At 37.7% G+C, this 21,132-nt stretch overlaps 1 protein-coding gene across 1 annotated transcript in view; it reads right to left on the reverse strand.

Moving 5' to 3' along the window:
• The window catches only part of LOC113047541 (NACHT, LRR and PYD domains-containing protein 12-like), a 68,487-nt gene that overhangs the window by 39,018 nt on the left and 8,337 nt on the right, over nucleotides 1-21,132 (reverse strand). The window contains 3 exon segments of the mRNA XM_026208908.1: nucleotides 2,419-3,902; nucleotides 3,904-4,357; nucleotides 5,600-5,683. Of these exon segments, the coding sequence (XP_026064693.1) occupies nucleotides 2,419-3,902; nucleotides 3,904-4,357; nucleotides 5,600-5,683 (2,022 nt within the window).

Genomic DNA, 21,132 nt, shown 5'->3' on the forward strand with positions numbered 1-21,132 from the left:
AAGTCTCTCTCACTCGCAGCGCTGGATGCTGGGATGAGAAAACATCCTGCGCAATCATTGCCAGATTGGCAAATGTTTTCGCATGCTCAGCATTAACAAAAGTCACACTATTGCAGTGGTGGTGACTTGATGGGTCAAAAGTCATAATGTTGTTGCGTATGTGTAATGGTAATTTAGACATGCAAATATTGCACATATTTTTCATCAGTGCTACTACCTGCCCACAAGGAGTTAATTATCCGCCTGCATCCCCGCCCGTAAATTTTAGGAATGTCACAATCCACCCGTTTTAGCCACTTTATGCGTATACCTCTAAGTGAGGCCTCTAAGTGAAAGCAATTGATGAACATATACTATGTGTGGGGAGTATTCACTCAGTGTCATTATCTCATTTTTGACCAAGGCTTTTGGAGGCCTTTGCATTGGAACTCTCTTCATATGCAAGCTTGAACTAACATCTATGTTTGTGTTAGAACTTAAAAACACGTACATGGTGCACCCGGGAACTGGGACATATACAAATGCTTGAGCAGGCAGAGAGAGATATATGTAGTTGTGATTTCTGTGTTCTTGGCTACTTCTCACCTGACACTTGCATAGTAAGAAACTTTAATAAAATACACTGTATATCCACTACAGACTCCCTGTATCTTCATTCATGTTCCAACACCCCTGCAATGATAATTGCTTCACCTTATATCTGATTCTGCACTATAAGAGGGCTATGGGACACAAGCTGAACAGAGCCCACCTCTTGTCTCACATCTTCATGATTTCTCCCAATAGTCAGAAAAGTTAATTAAAGTGAATTTTTAAAAGTCAATTATAAAGTGAACCATAATTAACACAGCATGGCCATAATTTTACCCTTGTGTGACCTTGTGTGATTTTTTTTTTTTTTTTTTTACCATTTTCCACTTGATAGGGCCATTAGTGAAATGCAGAAAATACTTTCCCCCACAAATCTCCCTAGATAAGTTAGATTTTTACATAAAAATACTCATAATTTACCCATATTAATAATGGGGGTGTGAAGCACAAAGCATGTTTAGCCACTTGCTAGAGGTAGCCTGTTACATAACAGTACACAAAAAAACAGACTAAGGAGATATGACAGATGTATGATTCTGAGCACCAATGACGAACATCTAATCTTGTAAAATGTGTGGTAAGTACTGCCACTCAGTAGCACACACAGAGTATGTGTGATCATGAATCTTGAAAGTGAAAGTGAAAAACGTGTGTGCATTCAAAAGCGATTTCAATGTCTCACATATTAATAGCGGCTTCCTGATGCCCGCAGTTTATATACAGTATAATTATCCAATGATATTATTGAGAGAGAAAGTATTAAAATATGATTTCAATACTTTCGGCGGGTTGTGGGAGGATGGGTGGGGGGAGGAATCACAATGCCAGATCAACATTGTGATGTCTGTCAGCCATCGGCGTGGACGATGGCATCGTCTATCGCGCCAACCCTAGTGTCATCATTATAAAATGGCGAGATCCTGGAAAACCTATAGCTTTAGAAAAGAAGCATTTCCTGTCACTCTGCGATGATTATCATGTGCTATCTTACATTGTGCTTTGGCTCAAATGTAATCAAGACCACGTGCTCTATATAAATTTATGCAACCTATTTTGGTTTACGTATGTTTAGTTACAAGATAAAACATGGCAAAAAAGCCAAACATACACAATTTACATGTACTTCGACAGCACTTGGTTTAGTCTCTAAATGAAGCAGTTTATTGTATTCTAAGTTTAAAGTGTGAAATGAATTTTCATTCAACAATGATGCTGCGTAAAACAAAAAGGTGAAAGTGGAGAAAAATATTAGTATAGTTTTTTCATGACAGTTTTTGGACACAGACACTGTGTAACTTAAAAAAATTAATGTGCAAGGTTTAACTAAAATAAGACAAATTATACACTGGTCCAAATGTTTTATTTTCTCACAGTGTGCAAATGAGACACTGAGTATTTGGAAAAAGAAACAAGAGATTCCTTATTTTGTGGAATAACTCTTGGGATACTGTTAAATTTGCGAAAATCTGAGTGACCAGCCCCCAGACCAGAACACAAAACTGCATATGGCTTAATTAAATTTTATGTCCTCAGAAATCTCTCCCATTCAACAAGAATTCAAAATTTTAAATGGTCATGATATAACAATTGGCTGCAAATCAATTGTTTTTTATTTTGTAAACAAAACACTGTACTTTATTTTTGTCCTAATATCCATATTTGTTTTGCCGTACCCAAACAGTGGGCCAATTGTCACATTGACCAGCACAGTCATAACTAAAATCCATTATGTTTTATGGTTGTCAGCACAAATCCAGAAAATATCATCAAACATTTTAAAAACTCTTTCAAATTATGTTTGTAATGCAATATGATGTTCATACTTACACAGCTTTTCTGCAGTTCCTCACAGCAGGTATCAGTCTCCTTCTGCCCTCTTTAGATTTGATGTTGTACTTATTGAAGTCTAGCTCATCCAGCACCTCCTCTGACATCAGGATCATGTTTGCCAAAGTTGAACATTGTGCAAGAGAGAATTTTTTCCTTTTTGTTTTAGAGTTTAAAAATGCCTGCATTTCTTTAACAACAGAATTATCTTTCATCTCAATCAAGCAGTGTGACAGATTCATCCATCTTTCAGGACTGATATTGTTTTTCTGACCTCGTTTGAGGTTTTGGATTATTTTCTTGAGGCTCTCTGGGTTTTTCTCGGTGTGTATCAGTACTTCCTGTAAGAGGCTTTGATTGGACTCCAGTGAGATACCATGAAGAAACCGAAGGAAGAGATCCAGGTTTCCATTTTCACTGCTCAAGGCTTTATTCACTGCTTCCTTCAGAAACACATCCAGAGGAATATTCCCACACTGAGTTCTGTTTTTTCCTGTCAGGAACATTTTAAGAACCTCACTGTTCTTGTGTAAATAGCAGAAAAACACATACAGTGCTGCAAAAAACTCCTGAAAGCTCAAATGTACAAAACTATAAACCTTCCTCTGATAAATCACAGATTCCTCTCTAAAGATCTCAGTGCAGATCCCAGAATACACCGAGGCGTCAGTGACGTCTATACTGCTCTCTCTTAGGTCCTCCTCATAAAACATCACATTGCCCTTCATCAGCTGATTGAAAGCCAGTTCAGCAAGTTTCACAATCACTTCTCTGTTGGACTGCAGGAGTTTCTCTGGATGTCTCTCTTCATATTTCTGGTTCCTCATCTTTGTTTGAATGAGCAGGAAGTAGATGTACATTTCAGTCAGAGTTTGAGGGATTTCTGCACTGAGATCTTGTTTCAGGATGTTTTGAAGCACAGTGGATGAGATCCAGCAGAAGACGGGTATGTGACACATGATGTGGAGGCTTCTTGCTCTTCTGATGTGTGAGATGATTCTGCTGGCTTGTTGCTCGTCACTGATTCTCTTCCTGAAATATTCCTCCTTCTGAGGGTCATTGAATCCCTGAATCTCTGTCACACGGTTGATGTAGTTGGAGGGGATCTGATTGGCTGCTGCTGGTCTGGTGGTGATCCAGATGAGAGCAGAGGGAAGCAGATCTCCTCTCAGGAGGTTAGACATCAACAGACCCACTGATGAAATCTCAGTCACATCAGAAACTTTCTGACTGTCTGAAAACATCAGTGTGATTCTGCTTTCATCCAGACCATCAAAGATGAACACAACTTTACATTCATCATAAATCTTTGAGTCCAGATACTGAAGTTCAGGATGAAAGTCAAGCACAAGTCTGTGAAGACTGTACTGATGATGTTTAATCAAGTTCATTTCTCTAAATGTAAGCACAAACATGAAATCTACATCCTGATTGGCTTTTCCCTCGGCCCAGTCCAGGATGAACTTCTGCACAGAGACGGTTTTTTCCAATTCCAGCGATGCCTTTAGTAAGAACAGTCTTTATTGTGTCTTTCTTCTCTCTTCTCTTCTCCTCATATCCTGGTTCAGGTAAAGGATTAAAGATGTCATTGCAGTTGATTGGAGTGTCTTGGAGTGTCCTGTAACTTTTCTCCATCTGTAGCACTTCATGTTCTTCATTCACTCCTTCACTCTCTCCCTCTATGATGTACAGCTGTGTGTAAATCCTGTTCAGGAGGGTTTGATTCTCTTGTAGTTTGACTCCCTCAAATAAGCTCTCATACTTGTTCTTCATGCTGGTTTTGTGCTGGTCTTTGACTCTCTGTAGATCATCATGCTCTGGTTGATGAGAAAAGATCTGCAGGTTTGCTTCTGTGTCATGATGACTGAAGTGGTTCTGATGGTAAGGGGATGTGAAGGTCTGATAGGACACAAATCTGATCTGATCAGCTTTCCTGCCACTTAAAAGATATTAAAAAGAACAGACAAAAGCAAACAGAATAAACATTTATTGTTTCTTCAAAACATATAGAACAAACTGTATGATTAGTAGTCTCCTTTTTAATATAATGAACCTATTTTGGCCAACTAAATTCCTGATAACTATCGCCTGTTTCACATATAATCCGTCTGCAGTGCGTCTGCAGTCCGTGTGCATTACGTATGTGGTGCTGAAGCAGCACAGACTCATTGTGCTTTCACACATGACGCGTTTGCAGTCCTACTGAACAGCGGCTGTTTAAGCCACAAAACACAACATTTGTCCATTGTTTTGATATCAAATCATGTAAAAAAATTTTTACAAAAATTTAAAAAAGCTTTTTCAGCATTGTGATATTCATTCATCACAGTACAGTAACAATCTTAAATAGACATTTAAATTCAAATATAAACAAAGTATTACTCATGCATTTGACTGCTAGGTTTTTATAATAAGTTGCTGAAAAAAGCTGCAACACATTTAAACACAACATAAGCCTACTTTTCTTGTTAGGTTATCACAAACATTTAAAATGAAAACTCACCACTGACAGAAACAGTCGCCTTTTGCATTTAAATCTTTATTACACGCAATCCATCCTTAAATAACTTTTTTTTTCTGCCTCTATAAAAGTGCATATATAATGTTGCCTTGTTTCTCTAAAGTTGCTCTTTTTCTTGTTTTAAATCTAGCCAAAACCCATGTGTTGCTTGTGAAACACATTAGGCTTTAATTAGTGTACATTTATTGTGAAATGACTGCATTTCCGTGTCAATCCATGTTCATTTTTACCGCGAACAGCATTGACGGACCGCAACCACATCCAGTGTGAACGCTGGAATCCGTTAACGTGTGTAAAAAAATACGCAACGAATACGAACTGCAGACGGAGTATGTGTGAAACGAGCGTATCAATATAATATTGATGCAGAAAATATAGTGTGTCCCTTAATTAATTTATGTGTAATTTGACATATAAAAGAGAAATAACTGAGAGAAGCATACAAAAACACTATTTAACAAAGCTGCTGTATTTAAAGGCCATCTGACAATTTCTTTAGTTATCTTCACTAAATAATTTAAATTCAGTTTGTTTGATTTTTCCCTACATTTTATTGCAGAAATAAAATGTAATAAAGATATTTCTCTCTTGTTATATCCGTGTACATTGTGTTCTTGTGTTTAAAGTATCACTCAGATATATTATCTGATATATACTCACACAGTATCAAAGGGCTCTGCTCCTTCACCGATATTAGAGGGCTGCAGTGGAGAAGTTGCTCTCTTTCTCTTCTTGCTGATGATGCTGAAAAAAGAAAGAAAGAAATATGTCAGATTGTGTCTCTGCAGATTGTTTGTCGGCTAAGATTTATGTATTGTAATTATGTAGAGTGATGTTTGTTTATGTGATACAAGGAATTGTGTGTTATAAGTAGCATAAAAGGATACACCTCATGTATCCTCCAGATTCCTCTGAAAGAACATATTCAAAGAGTGCATCTTGAGTGCCTGTTTGCTTTTCTGAAATAATACATCCTTGATGATGTCTTACATCTTTGAGCAGCTTGGTTCGCAAAAAATGCATCTCCACATGAACTTCAGCTGTGTCTGAAATGACTCCCCACATTGTGTATCATCAAAATGTGAAAATTAATACATAATTTCAACTTTTTTTTATATTTAGATAAATTTACTTAGATGGCTTCTTGATTCAGACTGAATTTTAAAGAATTTTAAAAAATATCAATAAAACAGACATAAACAATATCTAACAATGTCTATGTTGTTGTTGTTGCTCTTGTTTATTAATAAGGTGGTTTTCTTGTTTATCTTTTCTTGTAAAAGAGTGCATTATCTTTGTGTATTTAAAATAATTGCAGCAGCGCTGCACGGGAATCATTCGGGAAGAATGTCTCTAAAAGTGTGTTTGGTGGTAAGGAAAAGATAACTTTGTTCAGCTTCCGAAAAGATCACAGTGTTGTGTAAACAGTGGATGTAGTTTGTTTCCAGAGCAGCAACTCAGTTTCACAAGCGTGTTTGTTGATGAAAATTTGATATACAAGGCCCAGTTTGACACAGGATTAGCACTTTGTTTGATACTGAATGATGGAGTGGTCGCAATTATAAAAGATCCCGTTCATGATTCAAAACTGCATAAAGTTAATAAAACAGCATGGATTTCAAGTGCTCATCACTCTTTAGTTCCGCCCAAGGCACACATCCAGGAGCTTAGGTTTTTCGGGGGAGAGTCGTAAAGCTGATACAACTAAACACTTTTTGGAGATATAAAGGATGCAATACTATATAAGTACTCAAGATAAACATGAGATTGGGTGAAACTGTGTGTGTTATGTTCCCTTTAATGAGTTTATTTTAAAGGATTTATCTTGACATTATTCTTGAAATGTAACTACTTGAATCTTGAGATGGTTTTATTTTTGTATTATTGCTTGGCCCTAACCCTCTGCCGTACCTTAATTTAAACGGGTCACTGGATGCAAAATTCACTTTTACATGTTGTTTGATCTAAAATGCACGTTGGCAGTGTGTGTACACAAACACCCATATAATGATAAAAATCCAACCAGTGTTTTTATTATATTAAATTTTTTTATGCAAACCCATTTCTCATATGAAGTCATTCACAGATTCTTTGCAGAATGACGTAGTTCTGCACAATCGTCATTTGCTCCGGACATCTGAGCCTCTAAAGACATAATCCTTCATGGTCCAACCATGATTTTTTGATGGTGGACGATAAAAATGTCTCCAGGATCTTCTTTTGAAGAATGTTCTGATGTGACCTTTTTCTGAGCGCCTACACCCGAAGCACACAAGCAAAAAAAAACTTGTCAAACAGTGCCTGATTACTGAACTAAGTTATTTTATGTGAATACTGTCAAAACACACACTGTTTACACAAAGACTCAGTTGATTATGTCTAAAATGAAAGTTAACAGTTGAGAGAAAAATGGATACCTTTCTGTATACTGGATGAGTGCAGCTCTTAAAGGGACAGAACTAAAAACATGATGCCAGTTGTCATTAAAGAGATGGTTCATCCTAAAATAATTTTCTGTTGTTTACTTACATGTCGTCCCAAACCTGTATTAATTTATTTCTTGTGCTGAACACAAAAGAAGATATTTTAAAGAATGTGGGTAACCAAAAAGTTGTTTGTCCACTAGGGTTGTGCCGATAGACGACAGTATCGTGTATCGTCGATAGTCATAGATATTGACATAAGCAGATTTCTCCTATTAAGGTATTAGATTATAATAATAATATTATTTTTATTTTTATTAGGCTGCTTATTATAATTCAGCTATCAAACTGCCCAGCTACTTCACTTCAGCACCGCATGTCTCTCACACACACCCCACGCACGTGAGCACAGGAGGATTAGAGCCTGTAGTCGCTGAAGTTGTCTGCTTTGATTCGGACAACTCGTTAAATCCATGAATTGAAAGAGATAGAAAATGTGGAGTTGGTGTCCCACAGATTTAATGGCTGCTACACAGCAACATGCTCTTCTCATACGTGAGAGATTAACTCTTTCTTGCCATTACAAATAAAGTAAATACAATATAATAACAAGGCGGCAGAGCAAACTTAGTGGTTCCATAGTGGTTCTCCACACATCCATAGTGGTTCTCACGTAGTCCTTCCCAGCAAACATTTGGACGTCTTTTGCCCGTTGAAAAGACGTCCATCCGAGACGTCCCGTCATGGTTGAAAAATAGTTCCAAAATGAAAGTTGAACCGACGTCTTTGACGTCTTCTAGACGTGAACTGCACGTCTTTTCTGCACGTCCCTGGACGTCTAAATGTGTCGATTTCTGGACGTCGTTGTCTTCTGGATTTTTAAATGCGTTGCTGCATAGTTTAAGTGTATGTATATAAAAGCCTGCATATAAAATAATCACACACCCACTGTGTAACATCGTGCAAGGCAATCAATTACGTCTTGAGGTTTAAAACATCTTGACAAAGGTCAAGATCGGTCCAGTCAGACATGAACGTCCATAAAACATCTTAATCACGTGTACATCACTAACAATAACACATTATTTGTGGACATATGCAAACAAAGAAGCATGTTCTGATTTAGCACACTTTATTGTTTTTGAACAGTTTAGCATCTGTTAACCAAAATAAAATACTTATTACAAAATACTGAATTATCATATAAAGGGGAAATTCTTTCATTTACTCACCCTCATGTTTCAAAGCTGAATACCTTTCTGTGTTCTGACGATATTGTTTTCATGTTTGCTTTACTGGGACAATGACAAATAAGAATCTTAAAGATGATAATGTATTTAAAAATTTGTTTTTCAATGTTATCTTTGTATCCATTTTGGATTTCTGAAATAAGTTTACAGGCCTACCATTTTTTTCATCAGAAATATGACTTAATGAGGGGCATCACTGAATAAAAAGGTCTGAAATACTCAATCTTAAAGTTCATTATTATTGTTCAAAATTTCTATTTGCAGTGTTTATTAATGTTTTTAATATATAATATAAATCAATATTAATTGCATTTATTTTAAAATACATTAATCATAATATTAAGAACATTATTAATATTTGAACATGTGGCATAAACACCTAGCAGGAGCCATTGTTGTCTTGTGACAAGAAAACCATAAAACATAAGACCCTCATCATAAAATATGTTTGAAATCATTGCTATTTATAAAATCAAAGTGGGGTAAATGTTTTTAAACTGAATAGAACCTACATTAATTAAAATATTACATTTCTGAGAATGTTTTCTACTAGAATGTTAAAAGATGGTTTCTTTTTATCAATTCTTTATTAATCTTGTCATTGACTTACACAGCTGTCTCATAAACACACAGATATTTGGAAGAATGTTTGTAACCAAGCAGATCTCACAATCCATTAACTGCCACTGTAGGAAAAATTATTATGATCGTAACATGAGGGTGAGAAAATTATGACTATTTTCATTTTTGGATGAACTATCCCTTAAACAAACTACAGTTGTTTGGCTCATTTCTTGTAACCTCCACCCCCATCTCTTCCCGGAGCAAGCTTCAGGTGTTCAGAGTCTCCACCTCTTCACAGCATCTGAGGGAAGAGAATACATTTCTTTTTAAAATAAATAAAATAAAACATTTGAGATAAATGACATGCACTTATTTTCAAAATATCTTTATGGTCTACAGCTAAAAAAAAAAAAAAAACCTTGGACCAAGATGAATGAATCATGAATGAAACATTAGAAAAAAGGTAATCAACAAGCATTAGATTTTATTTTTATTGTACAAAAGGTGTTATGCTTTAATGTGATGCCCTAGAGAAACACTCACAGTGTAACTGTGAGAAAGTGAACAGGACAATTCTGATAAGACAGGAGAGCTGTGATGTCCCCTTAATAATTAATTAAAGCGTACCAATAAAAATCACATCAATATAAGTAACTATTAGCTTTCTAACGTTAGCTAATTTTAGCCATACTCAGTGAATTTCAGTTGACAGCGTGGGCATCATTTCTCTCGGTTCCTTCGTGTCAAACAAGTAAAACTCAAGCACGTTAATCAAATAATACAAAATGTACTTACCCCACAGTAGATTTTATGTAATTTATATCGACAAATCTCCCTCCAAGAGTCCTCTTCGAGTCCTCTCCTCCCCGTGGTGGTTCCCTGCTTGATGTACCGGAACTTCCGGAACGGAACTTCCGGAAGAAAGCGAGATCTCGCGAGATAATCTATCCTATCGCGGGATTTTATAATATCACGAAATACATCAGTAGCCTATGTTTTGTGTCTACATTTTGGCAGCACCGTTTTGGCAATTACATCCAACTCAGACTGAAATTGTGACCGGGTATATATCTGTTTCACATGTATATGCATAGATTCAATAAAAATAATAACAACAAATACATAAAACAGGTTGAAATAATGACTAAATTGCAGTATTGCTTTGCAATCACTTAACCACACTGGGCTCTTTGTGATTATAATTTTTTTTAAACAAGATAAAGTGAATATATTTACTTTGTATATAATTTTTTTTTATCCTGCTAGTCTTACTTGGACATCTTTTCACAAACCATGACCAGACGTGTAAAAGACGTCAGTGGACGTCTATTCACAACCTCTTTAAAACCTCTTAAAAACTACTCGGTGCACTTTAATTAAATATTGCAGTATTAATCAAGGTGTAAGCACAGCTTTTGCATATTCCACAAGGATTTCACAGAGGGTCATGATGGACGTGTAACGCACGTGTAAATGACGTCACTAGGTGACGTCCTCTCACAACCGATTCACAACCAGAATGAGCTTTATTGCCAGGTATGTTTACACATACGAGGAATTTGTTTTCGTGACAGAAGCTCCGCAGTACAACAGAATGACAGCGACAGAACATAAAACACATAATAAAAGAATAAAAAATACAAATATGTAGACAGTGAATGACAATATACAAATGACAATTGTAGGCAGGTATATTACAAAATGAAGTTATGTATGTACATATATATTGTGTGCAAAATTTAAGTGTATACTAAGTATGTGTGTTAGATAAATAAAGTGTGTGTGTATATAAATATAAAGTGTAGTGTGTTCGCCATTATTGTCAGCTGTTCATAAGATGAATTGCCTGAGGGAAGAAACTGGTCCTGTGTCTGGTCGTTCTAGTGCTCAGTGCTCTGTAGCGTCGACCAGATGGCAACAGTTCAAAGAGGGAGTGTGCTGGATGTGAGGGGTCCAGAGGGATTTTGACAGCCCTTTTTCTCACTCTGGATAAGTACCGTTCTTGAATAGATGGGAGAGTTGAACCGATGATTCGCTCAGCAGTCCGGACTACCCTCTGTAGTCTTCTGAGGTCAGATTTAGAAGCTGAGCTGAACCAGACAGTTACTGAAGTGCAGAGGATGGATTCAATGATGGTGGAGTAGAACTGTTTCAGCAGCTCCTGTGGCAGGTTAAACTTCCTCGGCTGGCGGAGAAAGTACAACCTATGCTGGGCCTTTTTTACGATGGAGTCAATTGTGAATGTCCCATTTCAGGTCCTGAGAGATGGTGGTTCCCAGGAACCTGAATGACTCCACTGCAGTCACAGGGCTGTTCATGATGGTGAGTGGGGGGAGTGCAGGGGGGTTTCTCCTGAAGTCCACGATCATCTCCACTGTTTTTAGCGTGTTAAGCTCCAGGTTGTTGAGACTGCACCAGACAGCCAGCTCTTTTACCTCCTGTCTGTAAGCAGACTCGTCACCGTCCTGAATGAGGCCGATGAGTGTGGTGTCATCTGCAAACTTCAGGAGCTTGACAGAGGGGTCCTTAGATGTGCAATCGTTGGTGTACAGGGAGAAGAGCAGTGGGGAGAGAACACAGCCCTGGGGAGCTCCGGTGCTGATTGTACGGGTGCTGGATGTATATTTTCCCAGCCTCACTAGCTGCTGCCTGTCTGTCAGGAAGCTGTTGATCCACTGACAGACGGAGGTGGGTACGGAGAGCTGATTTAGTTTGGGAAGGAGGAGGTTTGGGATGATCGTGTTGAAGGCCGAGCTGAAGTCCACAAACAGGATCCTCACATAAGTCCCCGGTCTGTCTAGGTGTTGCAGAACATAATGCAGTCCAATGTTTACTGCATCGTCCACAGACCTGTTTGCTCTGTAGGCAAACTGAAGAGGATCCAGCAAGGGCCCAGTTATGTCCTTCAGGTGGGCCAGCACCAGTTTCTCAAATGAAACACATTCTGGGCCTGGTGCTTTTTTCCTTTTCTGCTTCCGGAAGACCTGGCGCACCGCATCCTCGCTGATCTGAATTGCAGGTGCCCCACCTGAGAGGGGGGATGCAGGAGGTGTGAATGGTGAGAGTGCTTGATTGGAGAGGTGTTCAGGATGGGTTGCAGGAGCTGTTAATGGTGTGAACGGTGGTTTGGAGAGGCATTCAGGGCTGGTTGCAGGAGTTGTGAAGGGTGTGAATGGTTGTGTGAGGAGGCGTTCAGGGCAGGTGATGGGTGTTCTTTCAAACCTGCAGTAAAACTCGTTCAGATCGTCTGCCAGTCGTTGATTCTCCACAGTGCTGGGGGGTGGTGTCTTGTAATTGGTGATCTTCTTTAGACTTTTCCATACTGATGCGGAGTCGTTGGAAGTGAACTGAGTCCTTATTTTTTCAGAATAATTCCTCTTTGCCACTTTGATCTCCTTTTCCAATGTGTATTTAGCCTGTTTATACAAGACATTGTCCCCCTTTACGTAAGCATCTTCTTTGGCCTGACGGAGCTGTCTGAGTTTTGCAGTGAACCACGGTTTGTCATTATTGTAAATTAGTTGAGTCTTTGTAGGAATACACATATCCTCACAGAAACTGATATATGATGTTACGGTCTCTGTGAGTTCATCCAGATCAGTGGCAGCAGCTTCAAAAACACTCCAATCAGTGAGGTCAAAACAAGATTGTAAATCCTGCTCTGCTTCATTAGTCCATCTTTTTACAGTCCTTGATACAGGTTTAGCTGATTTTAGTTTCTGCCTGTAGGACGGTATTAGATGAACCAGAAGGTGATCAGAACGTCCCAAAGCTGCTCGTGGAACAGAATGAAATGCATCCTTTATTGTGGTGTAACAGTGATCCAATATATTACTGTCTCTTGTGGGACAAGTAACATGCTGTCTGTATTTTGGCAGTTCACTGGACAGATTGGCTTTATTAAAGTCCCCGAGAATGATTAAAACAGAGTCCGGGTGTTGTTGTTCTGTCTCTGTGATCTGATCAGCAAGTTTCTGTAAAGCTGAGCTCACATGCGCTTGAGGAGGGATGTAAACACTGACCAGAATGAACGAGTGAAACTCCCGCGGCGAATAGAACGGCTTGCAGTTAATGAAGAGTGTTTCGAGATTTGAGCAGCACGTCTTCTTTAACACAGTTACATCTGCACACCACCGTTCATTGATGTAAAAGCATGTCCCGCCACCACGCGATTTCCCCATTGATTCTGTGTCACGATCCGCTCTAAACAGCTGAAAGCCCGGCAGATGGAGCGCGTTGTCCGGTATGGTGTCATTCAGCCAGGTTTCTGTGAAACACAGAGCAGCAGAGTGAGAGAAATCCTTATTTGTCCGAGAAAGCAGAAGGAGTTCGTCCGTTTTGTTGGGTAGAGAGCGGAGATTTGCCAGATGGATGCTAGGCAACGGCGTTCGAAATCCGCGCTTCCTGAGTCTGACGAGCGCTCACGCTAGCTTCCCCCGTCTGCGCGTCCTGAAGCGCTTGATCAGCGCCGCCGCTCCTCCGATACAAACGTTCAGTAAAACGTCTGAATAATTGAAATCCGGTAAAATATCCTGTGGTGTGTTCTGCCGAATGTTCAGCAGTTCTTCCCTGGTGAAACTGATGGCAGGAATATAACTAAAGACAGGACAAACTAACAAAAACATATGCAGAGCTCATCACGGAGGCAGCCATCCTGTATCGGCGCCAACACAAGACAACGCAGGTAAATATTGAACTACATGTATCTAAAAGTCAAAGAAACAATTATACATGAAACCCCATATAACTATAACCGTGTACAAACATATCTGAATGCATTTTTAGGAAATCTTCTGCGTTACATATTTCTACCGATTTATGCCGTCCTACCGCGACTATTTTTGGCCGGCCACACGACGTCGCCGTCGGACCATTGTTTGCTGGGTTCTCTTAAAGACTGATCACTTAATTTATAACACTCACTATGTGGTGATGACGAGAAGGACTACGTGAGAACCACTATGGATTATAAATTCGCTCTGCCGCCTTGTTATTATTTTCATGCACACCACACTATAATGTGATGTATGCAAAATACAAAAGTTTTGGTTGTTACAAAGTCTCCATCCACAAACAGACGTACATCGTCTGCAGATATAACGTATTTCATTGCACTTTAACAAGTAATCTGAACGGCCTATTTTTAGTGTAATATTTCAAACAAGCCCTCAATAAGTTTAATGCCACAGTTATGTTAGAATGCTCCTCATTCTTGTTTCTGTGGCGGTGCGTCGAGCTCGTCATGAGGCACGCGGTCCCGAGCGCTGTATGACTGATGCATCCGTTCAATTCAACTTTACTCCAAATATATGAACTTACCTGTTTTAAATACTTTATATGTAATGTGTTTCATTTATGCCCAGTGTTAGTGTTAAACTGCTGGACTTTAAATTAAATCTACTATTGATTTTCACCGTTGACTGATTTTGCAGAACATTTAGACTGATAACTTCTGTGCGCAGATGCAGCAGATTTGTCACAGGATGCGCGATATGACAGTTGTGTCTGACTTTATATGAACTAAACAGACTTGACTTGGTATGAACAAACTTGATTTGGCATGAACAGACTTGACTCCCCGACAGCAGGATACAACGCAATGCATGACCAGAGACAAAAGATGTGTTCAACTTCTTGCAGCACCATGCTGACCTATCGGAGTGTAGCCGCTAAGCAGAGACATGAAGTTGGACACTTTCTGCTCCCGGTAGTGATGCTCTCGCAGTGTTTGCATACTCTTATCACAGATGAGGTGAATCACATGCAGTATTTGTCAAATGCGCACACACACATTTCAGAAACGTTTTCATGCAGAAACACTTTTTTTATACTGCTTAATACAGCGCTATCTGTTCAACGTAAACATAGACTATAAATACCAATAAACTGGAGGTATATTTGCTTTTATCAAATGTTGATACAAATTTTGTATTTAATGTGACTTAAAATAACATTTTGTCAACAGTAAAAAAAAGTTACAAATTCTAAAAACAGTTTTGTGTGAAGTTTTGGAATTGAAGAAACACACATCACTGTTGTCATGTGGTAAATTTGGCCAATCTTAAAACATGTGTCCTCATCAGCACTCCTGTAGTCAATCTTGAGAAACTGCGCCAGATGAGTCACACAGCTGCTCTTAAAATGCTATCGCGGTAAGTCGTGGAAGTCGTGGCCTAATGGTTAGAGGGTTGGACTCCCAATCGAAGGGTTGTGGGTTCTAGTCTCGGGCCGGACGGAATTGTGGGTGGGGGTAGTGCATGTACAGTTCTCTCTCCACCTTCAATACCATGACTTAGGTGCCCTTGAGCAAGGCATCGAACCCCCAACTGCTCCCCGGGCGCCGCAGCATAAATGGCTGCCCACTGCTCCGGGTGTGTGCTCACAGTGTGTGTGTGTGTGTGTTCACTGCTCTGTGTGTGTGCATTTCGGATGGGTTAAATGCAGAGCACAAATTCTGAGTATGGGTCACCATACTTGGCTGAATGTCACTTCACTTTACTTTGATGCCACATGTGACCGTGATTTAACGTCAGCGATGGTTCAAGTTGGACAAAATTTCTAACAGGGCATGCACTGCAATCACACCTAAAGGCTACTTGAGGGCTGTATATACACCAAAAAATCAGGGTGAGACAATCCAATCAATGAGGAACAAGAAACATGACTGGGATAACCAATCAGAACATGACACGATGAACAAAGGAACCGATAGCAGGAATACAAGAAGGTAAAGCAACCACATGACTAAATAGGAACCATGACTAAACTCCAAAATAAAAGACATGAAAACATGAACAGGAAATAACCCCCAAAACCAGGCATGACGGGTAATCTGTACTACTGGTACTGTGGAAAATCTGGTCCCTTTACATTATTTAATAGTTCAGTCATGACTTGGTACCATCTAGTGTTTAAATGTCCTCTCGATTGGATTAGATATCATCTACACCACGCCTTTCAAGCTCAGCTGGATTGATTGTGGTGTTAACGTGAGGGCTTTTCAGATTGATTAAGCCATCAATCCAATTACTAAAGACATCATTCTTGTTAGTTGCATGTAAACGTAGTGTTTCGTCTATCATTACAGACTGGTTTGAAAAGGAAACTCACCGTTTCCACAGACCACTTTCACTTTAGTTCGATAGTACATCTTCCTAAAGTGTCACTCACACAATGACAGGGCTGTCTGAGGTATAATTCAAAAATAAAACCCAGCCAAAACTCATATAAAAGCTGCTTTGTGGCAGTATAGGTAGGACTTTTACTTTAATTCAACATCACATAGTCCTGACATTTTATGTATAATACTCCGAGAAGATGCACTATGAATGTACAGTAGTGAAAGTGATCTGTAGAAAAGTATGATTCGTGAAAAGTATGGCCTTCATGAAATGTCTACCTCTTACTTTGTCTAAAATTCTTCAATGGTTGAGTAAAACAACTAGGTCAAAAACAGCGCTGTCTTGGCGAATGTCACTTTAAATTATAATCTAAGATATTATGTGTGTGCGTGTGTGTGTGTGGCACTTTACCACCAAAAACAATACTGATCCACTGCGTCCTCAATGGCTCTAATTAAAAAATAAATAAATAGGAAATGAAAACTCTTATGTTCACTTTTACATCCAACTACAAAACACCTTCTCTGTTGTCGCAACAGCTGCTCGAACACAGATAAAAAGGTGGACAGCTTACAAATGGCTGAGGGCAGAAGCATAATGCCATACTGCTCAGAATTTTTAGTATTTGTATTATATTATCTCGTATTTTTTTGTATTTTATATTTATTTACTATTGTTATTGTATTCATGAATTTTATTAATTTCTTATATTGATAGACTGAATACATTAATGTGAAATTATATTCAGTGGAAGATCACATTCTTTTTTAAATTAGTTCTTACATGATACTTCCATAATACTTGGGTTCAGATACACTCTCTGTTTAAATCTAGATTAAAGACTCTCTCTGGCCAAGCATTCAAATAATGCATCCCATAATCGTGTAGCTACTGCAGTTGTATCTGATCAAATACACGTTACTATTCTTAAGCTTGGGTTAAACAAATACATTTTGCTTGGTTAGAACAGCAGCTATGCTAATTATGTCTCTATTTTTTTTTCTCTGTTTTTGCTTAACTAGGATTTACACAAGCTTCAATCTGGATCCAGAACAACAGAGAAGAGATTATACCAAGCCTGAAACCACAAAACTGAACTACCAAATTTAGTTATAAGTAAAACTACAATTATATTAATAATTGCTGTTAATAGTTGCTCATCATCTGTTTGATTACATACATATATGTACATTAATTGACAGACACCACTGATAAGCTACTAATAAATATTGTAGAAACTAAATTTTCTGTGAAGTTGCTTTGCTATGATTTGTATCAAGAAAAGGTCTATAAAAATAAACTTGAATTGAATTGAATATTGCCTACTATGTGCATGTTTTTAAGACAATCTTACAGCTGAAATTAACAAAGATTGTGAGGTTAGTGGATTTCTACATTACATTTATATTCATAGACTTTTTTTTAACTCAAATGTGTTCTTGCTGAATGCTGAAAGTAGATGAGAAAGTATTATAGCTTTTGCCTTTCTGTTACTTAGAATGATAAAAGCAAACCCTAAAATACTTTTTGTATACCCGTTGAAAAGTTCTGAGTAGTAATTTATTATTCAGAGCTGCTAAACAGAGACAGTAAACTAATGAAAAATTAGAGAATGGCATCTCTGTGTGCTCAGCTGCTGGTGTTTTTACAATTGTCATATTGACAAAACAGAAAAGAAAAGAAAAGAAAATTGGGCCAATACAATACTTTAAAAATGCTTGTAAAATATATCAAGCTTGGCCATATATTAGTCGATTACTAATTTTCCTGGTGTCAATATTTCTCTGTGCACTGTAGATAGAAATTATGTAAAATAATTTTTGCAGTGCTGCAAAACTATTGCCTTTTTCCCACAACAAGATTAGCAATGTGCAGTGTAAGAATTGCAATATTTACTAGTCGTTACTTTTATAAATTGGCCTAATGCAACTGCATTAAAAATATTTTGACATGAAAATTCAAATATTTTTCTATAAACATATTAGTATGCATTGTTTTGTGAAATAATATTTTTCTCCCATTCGAAAATGAATCCCACACTTGTGAGAGAGTTAGAGCACTACCGAAACAATTTTGCTTGTATAGGGGGCATTATCACTAAAAATTAGTCGCTTTAGTTCAGTTCACTGCAATCTCACAAAGTTTCTTTATAATCAACGAAGGGGAAAAAAATCTGGTGTTTCAAATGAGAGTGTTTTTGACTGCGTGAGAAAATGGATGTGTGTTGTGAGAGAATGAGAAATATGTCAGTTGCATGAGTCTCATGCTGAAAGCATGAGAGTTGGCAGCCCTGATAACAGGTCTATCACTTTTGCTGCTCAGAATTGTAAATAATGGATAATCAACAGTAACAAGGTCATGCTAGTTGTGGCTCATGCAACCTGTCTCTATGTGAAACAATCTCATGGAGAAATAAAAACTACTGAGTTCGGTGTTTCATTACTGAATGATTCAGTGGTCCATTCATAAAGACTTAATTCTTGAATGAATTAGCCATCTGAATGATTCCTTTGAATTAATGCCTCAATGACACACTCATTAAGACAGCCACTTGCTGCAACCTACTGGTGGTGTACTTTCATATATAAAAGTTATCTTCACGTTTTTTTCACATTTCATTTTTGTATATATATATATTTATTAGGGCTGTCAAATGATTACAATTTTTAATCAAATTAATCAGAATTTTCAGTGGATTAATCAGGATTAATCACTATTTGCAATTACACCTGAATCTTCAATTTTTTTTCTGAAATGCATACCAAAAGATAAATAACAGGACACAGATACATAATTTTCATGTATTGATTCATCAATATGTGGTTCTTTTTTTCTGAATTTCAAAAGTTTAACATTTACTTAGATCAAATTTACCTGAGCACTATATCAAACCATGCCATTTAACTACAGATAGTGTAAGAGTTTTAGGTGAACCAGTGGTTAAATATAGCCACATATCTATGAAATTATGCATAGAGAAACTCGAAACTCAGAAACACAAATGTGCGCCACCATCACATAAGCAGCAGCACTCTGGGCACTCTTTGTTTTTGGGGGGTGTTCATTTGCTCTGCCACAATACTTTAGGATCAATATTTTCACGTTCTGAAGGCTTCAAGTGCCAGTAAAACCAAGTAAAAATGCATATGCTTTTCCAAACAGCTGTAATTTTCGCTGCATTGCATGTAGGCGTTCTGCGCATGCGCAGTGTGAAACACAGGACGCTATAACAGGAAGAAGCTCCAGCGTATCAACTACCAAAGTCGTCTCTGTTTATCGAGCTTGGCATGAATGTATTTGAGAGTAACTGGGGTAAAACCTTAAGCTTCTTCGGTGTTTTCGTCACGGCGCTCGCCGCTGTTTTTTACTACCTTGAGAATTCAGAGATCGACGAGACTTTCCTGACCTGAATAATTTGTCAGACTGCGCATGCGTGAAATGCGTTAAAAAATTTGACGTAATTAACAACAAATAACGAATTAACGTCGTTAACACGCTATTTTTGACAGCCCTAATATATATATATATATATATATATATATATATATATATATATATATATATATATATATTATAAACTAATTTAAAACACCAAGCTCATAACATTATTTGTTATATTATAATTTTGCAGAGTAAATGCATTCATGCTACATTTCAGCTTCCTTACACTGTGTTAATTCATCTAAATGCCACTTCAGCTGCTTTTGTTTCCTCTGCAGTGGAAAGATCAGTTTTGTTTAGGATTTGGCATTGAAAATCGATTCCAATTCCAGAATCGGATACTTAAGATCAGCTATCGGATAGTTCTTGTAAAATTAAAATTCATATACCTTTTTAGGTTCTTAGTAGTTTTAATTTCAGTAATCATGCAGGTCTGCTGTGCAAAGGCAAAAGACTGTAACTTCGATTTTGGTTGAAAATAAGTATGCTGATGTATGATGCTGCTGACGTGTTTTCTGGTGTGCCCAATAATAAACATAACATGCCAGCAGCGTCACTGCAGTGTTGTGAATGCGCTCACAACAGACCAGGAAGATAAGACAATGCTGAATAAAGTCGTAATTTTTGGACCAAAATGTATTTTCGATGCTTCAACATATTCTAACAGACCCTCTGATGTCACATGGACTACTTTGAAGATGTTTTTATTACCTTTCTGGACATGGACAGTATACCGTGCACACAGTTTCAATGGAGGGACTGAGAGCTCTCGGACTAAATATAAAATATCTTAAACTGTGTTTCAATTATTAGCAAATAAATTGTTATGCAAACTATCCACTCACATTTAACTTTTAGTCTGCTTGTTATCTTAAAAAAAGTACAATATTAATACAGTCACATTACTCTGTATATTCAATAGCCTATATGAGATATGATCCCATGATCACTATATTATTTACAGGTGTTACTATAAAAAATGTGTAAATGGTGATCAGCAACCAAATATTGATAATATGGAAATTACTGCCTTTTGCCTTGGTGTGACTTCTCGTGTTTTGCAGACAATGCAAAGGCATAGTACAAACTAACCTAAAAATAGGGGTAAAGTTAGAGCTTTTTTTATGTAGATAATTTTCATTACTAAAACATCTAACCGTTACATTTCCAGTGTCCTACCTATAATTAATTTGTCTGGACAAGTAAAATATATATTAAAGTCATTTTTCTCAGTTCCCTTTTAGTCAGACACGTCGGTGACTGACGGATTGGCATATCACTTCGATAGACAAATCTTCTTCGAGTGTAATTTAAATGAGCCAATGCTCATTGGCATGCAATTATTGTATCCAGCTGCCGCTGATCACAGTGTGAATATAATAAGGCTACTGTAT

Source organism: Carassius auratus, chromosome 28, assembly GCF_003368295.1.
Source record: "Carassius auratus strain Wakin chromosome 28, ASM336829v1, whole genome shotgun sequence".
Classification (NCBI taxonomy): domain Eukaryota; kingdom Metazoa; phylum Chordata; class Actinopteri; order Cypriniformes; family Cyprinidae; genus Carassius; species Carassius auratus.